Source organism: Otolemur garnettii, unplaced genomic scaffold (assembly GCF_000181295.1).
Source record: "Otolemur garnettii isolate 467f Iridium unplaced genomic scaffold, OtoGar3 scaffold00152, whole genome shotgun sequence".
NCBI lineage: Eukaryota > Metazoa > Chordata > Mammalia > Primates > Galagidae > Otolemur > Otolemur garnettii.
The window spans coordinates 2,470,501-2,480,999 of NW_003852547.1; the positions used below are offsets into that span (position 1 = coordinate 2,470,501).

Sequence of the window (10,499 nt, forward strand, 5' to 3'; positions counted from 1 at the left end):
GGGTGGTCCCCCACAGCACTTGCATAGCCTTGCCAAGGCCCTTGCCTTCTCTGGGCTGTTTCCCCACCCAGACAGCTATGCTCTGTAGGTGAATATCCACACAGGGTTCCTGAGTCCCATGAGGATCCTTCACTTCATTTTACAAACAGGAAAAGTGATGCCCAGAAAGGGAAAATTCCTGCCTCAGGTCACACAGCTGGACAGACCTCAGCTGGAGTGCCGAGAAGAGGACACTGCAGCCTCAACCTTAGGGTCTGGAGCTATACGGGGTGGTGGTGGTGGTGAAGCAGCGTTACTGGAGAGGTTAGTCAGTCCCTGCAGTGGCCAGACCTTCTGCTTTACCTACACGCCTCACCACACCCTTTGGCCTCTGTCCAGAGAACTTCGTGGGCCCCCACGACTGTGGAGAGGGTGGGCCAGGAGTGGAAATGGGCACAGCGCCTGGGTCCTGCCTCTGGGGGCTTCTTTGTCTCTTTATCTCCAATCTCTTCACAAATCTCTGCATCTCTGTGTGTCTGTCTCTTTGTCTCTTTTTGTCTCTCCTCTGTCCCGGTGTGGGGATCTCTCTCCCAGGCTTCGTTTTGCTCTGTCTCTGTATCTCTCACAGTTTGTCTTTTTCTCCCTGCGTTTTCCCCTCGCTCTTTCCGTCCTCTTCCACTCTGTTCATCTCGCTGTGTCTCTCCATTATTTGTATCCCCTTTTCTCTTTTTTTGTGTCTATCTCTACATCTCTCAATACTTTCTCTGCGTCTCTGGTGCTCTGCCCCGGCGTTTCTCTCCCCTTCTCTCTACTGATGAGTTTTCCACTCTCCTGCGAGAACACGCTCCCCACCTGCGCGCCCAGACCTGCCTCCGCCCCCAGAGCCCCGGGCCAGTCCGGGCAAGCACCTTTAAGAGCCGGTACCTTTAAGGGCCGGTGGCGGGGGCGGGGTCTCGGCGGCCCCGCCCTGACCGCCCCTCCCCCTGACGTCCCTTCCTCCCGGCCCCTCCGCCGCCTCCCTCCGCCGCCGCCCGGGCCGGCTCCGCGCCCCCTCCTTGGCCCCTGCCAGCCCGCCTGCTCGCCACTCCCATGGCGCCCGGGGTCCCCGCTGTGCGGAGCCACTAGTACCCTCAGCGTCCCCTCCCTCCCCCGCCCTGCCCCCTCTCCCGCAGCGCGGATTCGGGCGTTCATAGCGCCCAGCTTTTTGAGCTCGCGTCCTCAGGCCGGCGGGGGGGGAGGGGAAAAGAGGGGACCCCAGGATCCCCGCCCCCCCCTCCCGGTCGCCTCTGCCCCCCGGGACCCGGAGAAGATGTCTTCGCGGACGGCGCTGGCCCCGGGCAACGATCGGAACTCGGACACGGTGAGTGGGGCCCGGCCCCTTGGGGAGCCCCGGCTGTGTCCAGCCGCCAACCCCTCACTCCGCGAGCCCTTACTCTCATTTCCCGGGCTCGACCCAGCTCGCCACCTTCTGACCCCATCCTGGACTTCCAGGCCTTTCGGCCCTCCGCATCTACTCTGTCCCGCCCGACCCCTGGGAGCGCCCCTCTCTCAGGACCCCTATCCTGTCCCTGTGCAGACCGCTTCCGCTCGGGACTCTTCCCTCCAGGAAGCCCCCTCCCCTGTCTTCCAGGAGCCCCTCCCTTCTCTGGCTTGTTCTAAGCCCTTTCCCCTCCAGCCGTCTGCTTCCCGCAACTCACCCCCTCCCGGATTTGCAGGGCCCCTGACCCCCCAAGGCCCGGCCCTGGTCCTCTCCCAGCAAGGCCTGGTCCAGTCCTGCCTCTGTCTCTGGCCTTCCTGGTCTAAGACTGGGTGCTGGCTGTCCAGGAGTCCCCTCCTCGCATTCCTAGCCCTCTGCCCCTCCAGATCCACTCGGCCTCTGTGGGCAGCCTGGTTTCCACCTTTCCTGGGCCCAGGGCCTTTTCTGGCTTCTTCAAGGTCTCTCCATTCCCAGGCCTGGTCCTCATTGTCCAAGCAGCCTTGTCCCTGAATCTCAGCACCCCAGGGCCCCCAGATGCCACCTGGACCCTCTCTGGTCTCTTCCTCTCCCAGGAAGCCTTGGCCTCCAACCTCCAGGCCCCCACCCAGCCCAGGCTCGGATTTCTAGGCCCTGGACCAGTCTGACTCCAGGCCTCATCCTCCCTGTGTCAACTCCTCAGCCTCAGGCAAGCCCCCTCCCCAAACCCCAGCCTTTCACCTCTGTGTCCTTTTTAGGCCAAGCCCAGGTCCTTTCCTCTCAGGCCACCATTCATTCTCCTGCCCTAGGGTCACCACCTTCCTTCTTGGTTGTCTGGCTTCTCAAGGAATCCCCCTCTTCAGTTTCCGAGTCTTTCCTCAGCTCATAGGACCTGGCCTCAGATCCTTCTTCCAGAAGACTCCTGGACTTGAAGTCTGTGGTCTTGCCCTGGCTTTAAGCCTCTTCTCTTGCAGTCAATTTGTTGGAAGCCTCTCCACAAACTTCTAAATCTCTTGACTTTCCATAAGCCTCAGCCCATATTCCTCTAGGCTGCCTCTTGCCCAGGAAGCCCCTCCCCCATAGGTGCAGGCCCCCACCCCCTTTCTGGTTGTAAGGACTGCTCCTAGAATCCCCCTTCTCTGATTTCTAGGAGATTCTCCCAAGGCCTAGGGATTCTTGGGCACTGACCCTATAGCTCATCACTTCCCACCATTCCTGGTCTCCCCTGCCCCTGCAACCCAGACAATCCTGGGGAACCCCTCCCCCCATTTCCAATGTTTCTAAAGACCCACCAACCATTCCCAAACTCTCTCCAGCAGAGGTCTTTGTCCCTTTTGCCCAGGCCTTCTGCCAGGTCTCTGCCTCCCCCTGCCTCCCTCACCCCAGATCCCCGCCAGAGAGAGTTTATCCTTGCCCTTTCTTCATTTTGCAGACACTCCCCCCACCCAACCCCATCATTGCTATGGGCCAGATTCCAGTTTGGAGGCTAATGAAATACCCACCCACCTATCTATCTTCCCTAGTCCCTCCTTGCAGGTCCCAGGTAGTCCACAGTCCTGAATTCAAATGTTGGCACTGCTGGCTGGTTTGCATCATGTCCTCAGACAGCTGGTTCTCTCTTTCTGAGCCTCACTTTCCTGCCCTGGATAAGAGGGGTGACCATTTGAGTCCTGCAGAAGATTACTTGATTCAGGGGAAGCCTGGCACATGGGAAGTGCTCCACGTGTTAGATGCTGTTGTGACTGTAGGTATGAGTCAGATGCCCCATGGAGGCTCAACCCAAGGCTGTCATAGTTGTTGAGTGAGCTTGTAGGTCCCCTCCCAGTTTGGAGCCTCAGTTTCCTTATCTCTAAATGGGCCTGAGGATAGCACCTCCCTGGCAGGGATGTTTTTAGAAGCCAACAGGGTGAGTAAGGTGTGCTGGGCCAGGCATGTCGTCATTGCTGTTGTCATTATTGTTAATCCAATTATTCAGGTGAACTTACGTTTAAACCCAGTTTCTGTCTCTCCCTAGTTGTGTGACCTCAGGCAAGTGACCTCACCTCTCTGAGCCTTGATTCCCTTGAATGTAAAATGGGGCTCACATGAGGGCTTGCTCTTCCTTTGTTGTTAAGATAGGGGCGGGATGGGGATTTAAGAGTGGCTAATCCCTTTTCTCTCCTCTGCTTCTGGTCAGTAAGATATACTTGCTAGTCCTGGTGGGGAGTCACTTATCTTCCTCTGGAATCTGAGGTTGTAACCCCTATCCATGCTACCTCATTACCATGCCCACAGCCACTTTGGGTCATGCTCTCCCACCCCAAGTTACAGGTTCCTTAGCAACAGGCCCCAGTGTTAGGGCGCCAGCCCAATGGGAGGGTGCCAGGCCAGCTAGTCGTGCTTGGCCAATTTTAGCTCCCACCCCTGGTCTCTGGGACCTTTGTCCCCCACTGTCCCAGCTACACCTTGAAGGGGTCCCATGACTGCTGCCTTTGATGGGGTACCATCCCACCTGTAGTTGGTGTCCCTTCTGCTACCTGACAAGGATTCTTTTCCAAGCCCTATCATAGTGGGGATGGGAGGCCTTATTGCCTGGATCTTCACCTCTCTTCCCACCCTCCCCTGGGAGGTGTATATGCCTGGTGGGATATAGGAAAGAGATCAGGGTCAGGAGTAGTCAGCAGGCCCAGGTTCAAATCACAGACACTCTGCTCCATCTTCTATCTGACCTATGACCTTGGGCAGGGTACTCCCCCTGCCTGAGCCTTGGGGTCCCTGTCTAGAGAATGCAGATCATAACTAGACCCAGTTGGAGACCAGGTGGGGGTGCTGTGAGCCTCGGGCTCATGGTAGAGCTCCAGCAGCACAACCATGGTGGGGAATGTCTTTCTGCCCTTTGTGAAGGAACTGTGTGAAGTTTACAAGCCACCTTCTCTCTCTGAGGCTCAGTTTATCCTCTGAAGCATGGAGGTGCAGGTGCCTCCCTCAGGGGGATTTGAATGTGGGGCGGGGGGTGGGGGTGCAGTGCTTATACCCACAGGACTACCATGGGCTGCTTAATAGAAATGGTTCCAGCATGGTGCCACACGGCATGGAGCAAGTGAAGAACTTCAGCTCCAGGGCAAACTGGGTTCAGATTTCAGTTCTAGGGCTCAGTTTCCCCACCTGTAAAGTGGGGATAATGATGTGGTACATGGCATCATATTGCATAAGTGACTGGCACTCCTTAAATGTTGGTGGTCATTACTATTAAGTGGCCTAGGAGAGACTTAATGTAAGACGCAGAGCCGGGCCCCCTGCCCACTGGCTTCCTTACCTTCTTTCTTCCTCATCCCCCTTTGTCCTTGTATAGCCGTCAGATGTGCACAAGGGCAGTACAGGCTCTATGCAGAGCTGTCTTGGCTGGGGCCTGTGGCACCCTGAGCCCCAGCCCTGAAAGGAAGGCACAGTCCCTGGGGCATACAATCAGGCCAGGGCAGGTGACCTGCAAGGGAGCGAGGCCTGGGAGGGACAGGACAGCAGGAACAGAACGTCAGGGACAGAGAGGAGTGGTGGTGTGGGAGACAGCAGGTCAGGGTGGGGATCAACCACCATGTTTCATGGGGTGGTGGAAGCAACAATGTTTCTCTTGGAGGGGAGGTAACAGTGACTCAACCAAGATAGTTGGGGCAAAATGAAAGACTTGGTTACAGTATTTGGAGCCCAGTGATTGGAATAAAATGTTAGGGATGATTAAACTGGAAACAAAATGGTTTTTTGGGGTTTTTTTGAGATTGGTAACTGGAAACAAAATGTTTTTTTGTTTTTTGTTTTTTGAGACAGAGTCTTACTTTGTCCCTTTAGGTAGAGTGCCATGGTGTCACAGCTCAAAGCAATCTTCAACTCTTGGGCTTAAGCCATTCTCTTGCCTCAGCCTCCTAAGTTGGTGGGCCTACAAGCACCCACCACACGTCTAGCTGGTTTTTGTTTTGTTTTGTTTTGTTTTGTTTTGTTTTTTTGAGAGATGGTGTTTCACTCTGGCTCAGGTAATCCACCAGCCTCGGCCTCCCAGAATGCTAGGATTGCAGGATGGAGCCCACCGCACCTGGCCTGGAAACAAAATGTTGACTTTGGGTTTAGAGTAGAATTGGGGCTGGAGCAACAATAGTGACAAAGAAAAGAGGGTGACTGCTTTGCAGATATTGCATATTTTTTAAAAAATTTATTTATATATGTTTTTGGGACAGTAGTCCTGCTACAGTAGCCATGGCATCATAGTTCACAGTGACTTCAAACTCTTGGGCTCAAGTGATCCCCTTGCCTTGTGCTCCTGAGCACCCTGCTGGGCTAATTGTTCTATTTTTAGTTGGAGGAGGGGTGAGGTGGGAGGTTGTCTTGCTCAGGCTGGTCTCAAACTCCTGAGCTCAAGTGATCCACCAGCTTCAGCCTCCCAGAGAGCTAGGATTACAGGGGTGAGCCACTGCACTGGCTGATACTGTGTATTTTTACAAATGGTAGGTTTGTGGCATCCTGGTGTCAAGCAAGTCTGTCCACACCATTTTTCACCAGCATGTGCTCTCATTGTCTCTATATCACATGTTGGTAATTCTCACAATATTTCAAACTTTTAAATTATATCTATTATGGTGATCTGTTATGGTCTTTGATTATGACTCAGTGAAGGTATAAATGCTCATTAGCATTTTTTTAGCAATACAGTATTCTTTTTGTTTGTTCAGCAGGCCTGGGCCAGGTTCGAACCCGCCAGCCCTAGTGCATGGAGCCAGCGCTCCAACTATTAAGCTACGGGTGCCCAGCCAATATAGTATTTTTTAATTAAGGTGTGTTCTTTTTTCTTTTTTACACTTAATGCTATTGCACACTCGAGATTACAATATAATGTAAACATAACTTTTTGTGCAATGGGAAGCCAAGAAATCCATGTGTCTTGCTTTATTGTGATACTCTTTATTGTGAAGGCCTGGAACTGAACCTGTAGTATCTCCAAGGTAGGCCTGTAATTAACAAAGGAAGTTGGGGGTAAACAGACTACAGTGAGGGGTGAGGAAGAGGCCTGATGTCTGGGTGCCAGATACTGTGGATTTGGAGAGACCTCAGAGTTCTTTTTGTAGAGAGGGAGGATCCAAAGGCACTGTGGTTCTTAATCACCTGAATTTGAAAAGAGCCACAAAAGGACTGGTGACCAGGGCTAGAGTTCATTGCCCCAGCCCTTGGTGCTGCTGAAGGCAGGATTGGACAGCTCATGCTTCATCTCCCCTGCCCAGCATGGCACCTTGGGCAGTGGCCGCTCCTCAGACAAAGGACCATCCTGGTCCAGCCGCTCCCTGGGTGCCCGCTGCCGGAATTCCATCGCCTCCTGTCCCGAGGAACAGCCCCACGTGGGCAACTACCGCCTGCTGAGGACCATCGGGAAGGGCAACTTTGCCAAAGTCAAGCTGGCTCGGCACATCCTCACTGGTCGGGAGGTAAGTACAGAGCCGGGGCAGGCTCAGGGCTGGACCCTGTAGGACAAGAACCTGGGGTAGGTTGATTAGAGGTCAAGGTGACTTTCATTTGCTGGGACAGGTTGTAATATCTCAGATTTTCACAGAACAACCGTAGTAGGGAAAAGAGGACCGAATTTCAGGCATCTTTGAAATCAACAAGAAATCTCATCACAGGCAGAGCTATGTGCTGCATTTTAACAATGTGCGTGGTTTTTGTGCATAAACCTGAGGTATCCGCCAGTGCCTTTTACATTCCTGGGAGGAATATGCCCCATATGCTGGAGGTCACGGGTTCAAACCCAGCCCCAACCAAAAACTGCAAAAAAAAAAAAAGAAACTTAACACATGAGATATCTCTCTATTTAAATGGTAAACTTTGGTTCCTTGAAATCTCTCATTGATCTTGAGAATATCCCTGGTTTATTCCTGTTGCATTCTCAGTTACACACAGCCTCACTCTCCCCACCTCCCCTTCCAGAGTGGGTATCTGTGCTGTGCATGGAAACATTATTGCAGAAAGGGCCCACACAGACCTTGTGACCTAGATTTGAAGCCTCACAGTTAAAGGGAAAAAAAGATGGTGGGTGGTTTCATGATTTCTGCTTCACCAACCCCCAACTTTAGAGAGATAACTGGAGCAATTTCTTCTACCTTAGAAAGATTCTCCCCTGTCCTTATGTTGCCTGCACCACACACACAAAGGACACTAGGCCCTGACGGTTTTATGGGAAAATTCTACCAAAGATTCAGATTTTATGCCAATTCTTGCAGAGATTAAAGAAAGAGGTTGCATTGCCCAGTTGCTTTTTATGTGCTAGCTTGGCCTTAAGAGAAAAAACAGACAAGAAACAAAGTTGCAGGCCAGTCTTACTCATGAACATAGATATAGATATCTTAAACAAAATATAATAGAATCTGACAAATCAGTAAGAGAAAGCTGTGTGATGACAAAGCTGGGTTTATCTCAGGAATGGAGAGTTCTTTTCCATTTGACAGTTTATTCGTGTACTTCACCACATTCCCAGACTAAAGGAGAGAAACCATATGATCATCTCAATACTGGCATAAAAAGTGTTTGACATATTTTTAAAAAATCCATTCGTGAGGATATGAGGACAACTAAAGGACCCTCTCCCCCACAAAGAACACTTCATTTCCCATATGTGGATCCTGCATATGATTCCAGGGGTTTCTGAGAGGACTAGCTTCTAAGGAAAAAAGCCTCCCAGAGGAAAAGTTCTTTAATCCAGAGGATCTGGGGGCTTTGGACAAATTGTATAGACTTAAGGCTGGATTAAGACTTTTAAAGGTCATCTACTACTAAAAAACTTAAAATGGACTATCGTAATGTGTAATTCAAAATAAAAACTTAACCACATTGCAAGATAAGTATAAAGATAGTTTAGTAACATTCTGATTCATCCCCTTGCTATCTCAAAGCTCTTTTAAAAATATATACTTTTAAAAAGTTTTAAATGTTTGAATGGTAGACTTTATCAGACTGTGTAAATTCAAATCCAACCCACAACTTTCCTTGGCAAAGTGACTGAATCGTTCTGTGCCTCACTTTCCCCACTTGTAAAGTGGGAATAATCCTAGCACTCATAAGGTTGTTGTGAAGGATTAAAATTGTTCTCATTTGTAAGCACGTAGACCACATAGTGAGCACTCAGTAAATGATAGCTGGTTACTTGTTATTCTACAGTTCATGTTTTTAAATCAAAGATGTGATGGATAAGATCTGAGATGCCCCAACAGAAGTGTGCTGGCCACCCTACACAGCTCTCTGGAGTACCCTCATCCCTGCCCTATCATGAAATAGGGGATGTTTCCCTACAGAAGTAAGGATAGCATTGGAGATGGTAGGAGCAGAGTGTGCAAAGGCCCTAGACCAGGTTACTCTATTTGCTAGGAATGGCCCAGATTGAGGGCTCTTCTGAGAGGGGGCAAAGGAGTGATATCCCAGATAATCTGAGTTGGAGAACCTCTCAGGTTTGATGGTCCCTGGTACCTTGACCTTTCCTCCTCCTTTCCTCTAGGTGGCCATCAAGATCATCGACAAAACCCAGCTGAACCCCAGCAGCCTGCAGAAGGTGAGGCCCAGGGAGAAGGAACAGAGTGGGAGCCAGGTTCCTGGGACAGCCAGTGACCTGCCCAACTTCTTTCTCTTGGGCCTGAAAGGGGAGAGGATCCCCAAAACCACCTCCCCTCACTCTTCTCTCTTCTTTTCTGGTCTTGCACAGCTATTTCGAGAAGTCCGCATCATGAAGGGCTTAAACCACCCCAACATCGGTGAGGACGGGAAGGGATAGTCAAAGGCAGACAGCATGCAGGGCACTGGGGAAAGGAGAGAATCAGGGAGATGGAAGTGATGGGTGGGGGATGGACAGTGATTATAATAGAAAGATCTCGTTTATCATAGTAGCAATCACTGCTGTGTGATCTTGGACAAGTCACTTAACATCTCTGAGCCTCTGTTTCTTTTTCTGGAGTGGGGGTGATAAGAGGGCCCATTATGAAGTCACTGTGAGGATTAGATAAGATCGTGCATCAAAAGTGCTTACTTTATGACTAAACTACAAGAGCTAGTCTGAGCATTTTCATCAGCATCATCTGTCATTGTCATTATCATTAGTCAGGGGAATCAGGGGTCTTTACTGAGAGAAGCACGGTTTAGCCTGTCTGCATGTGGCATTTGTTCATCCATTCATTTACTCAGTAAATACTGTATTTATCGAGTGGCTGCTATATGCCACACGCTGGTGCACAACAGTAGGAAAAAGAGGCCAAAATTCTTGGCCTCACTGAACTGATGTTCTTGTGGGAGACCAAATGGGAAAGGTGGCAAAGTAGGGCAGAGGAGTTTGGAAAATTTTGCCATCAGTAGGGAGCCATTGGAGGGTTCTTGAGTAGGGAGTAAGATAGTACACTCCCATAGATACTGAGTATAGGTTGGGAAGTCTCTTTCCACCTAACCCCCCTGCCAACCCCTGGCCATTGCAGTAAAACTCTTCGAGGTGATTGAGACTGAGAAGACACTGTACCTGGTGATGGAATACGCAAGTGCTGGTGAGGTCCCTCCTCTCCCCATCCCCACTCTTCATCTTCCCTGCTCCCCCACACCTGTTCCCTGACCCCACTTGTCTCTGTCCTGCAGGAGAAGTGTTTGACTACCTCGTGTCACATGGCCGCATGAAGGAGAAAGAAGCTCGAGCCAAGTTCCGACAGGTCAGGGGCAGGGCTGAGGGTAGGGCTTGGCAGGGGTGGGAGTGGGGAATGCCTGGGTCCCTAGGGAAAGGGTCTGAGATCTGAGCTGACCAGTGACCTGGGGGTGGGGCTTAAATCTGGATGTCAGTAAAGGTGCAGAGTTGGGTCTTCCCAGACATGCAGTTGCTCAGGTGTTAGGGTATCTAGGTGTCAGGGGGCCAGGAGGTGAGGAAATCCAGGTGTAGGTGGGCCCAAGTGTGAGGATATCCAGGTGTAGGTGGGCCCAGGTATGAGAATATCCAGGTGTAGGTGGGCCCAAGTATGAGAATATCCAGGTGTAGGTGGGCCCCGGGATGAGGGTATCCAGGTGTCAGTGGGCCAAGGGGTGAGGATAT

The 10,499-nt window shown here is 51.3% G+C and overlaps 1 protein-coding gene across 2 annotated transcripts in view; it reads left to right on the top strand.

Annotated features, from left to right (window-relative positions):
* Positions 1 to 1,177: 1,177 nt before the first annotated feature.
* Positions 1,178 to 10,499, top strand: part of MARK4 (microtubule affinity regulating kinase 4) — a 39,863-nt gene continuing 30,541 nt past the window's right edge. For both annotated transcript variants that reach the window (XM_003799506.3, XM_012811199.2), the window contains exons 1-6: positions 1,178 to 1,339; positions 6,676 to 6,876; positions 8,937 to 8,990; positions 9,141 to 9,189; positions 9,901 to 9,966; positions 10,055 to 10,125. In XM_003799506.3, the coding sequence (XP_003799554.1) occupies positions 1,289 to 1,339; positions 6,676 to 6,876; positions 8,937 to 8,990; positions 9,141 to 9,189; positions 9,901 to 9,966; positions 10,055 to 10,125 (492 nt within the window). In that variant the 5' untranslated portion in view covers positions 1,178 to 1,288. The remainder of the gene's footprint in view (positions 1,340 to 6,675; positions 6,877 to 8,936; positions 8,991 to 9,140; positions 9,190 to 9,900; positions 9,967 to 10,054; positions 10,126 to 10,499) is intronic.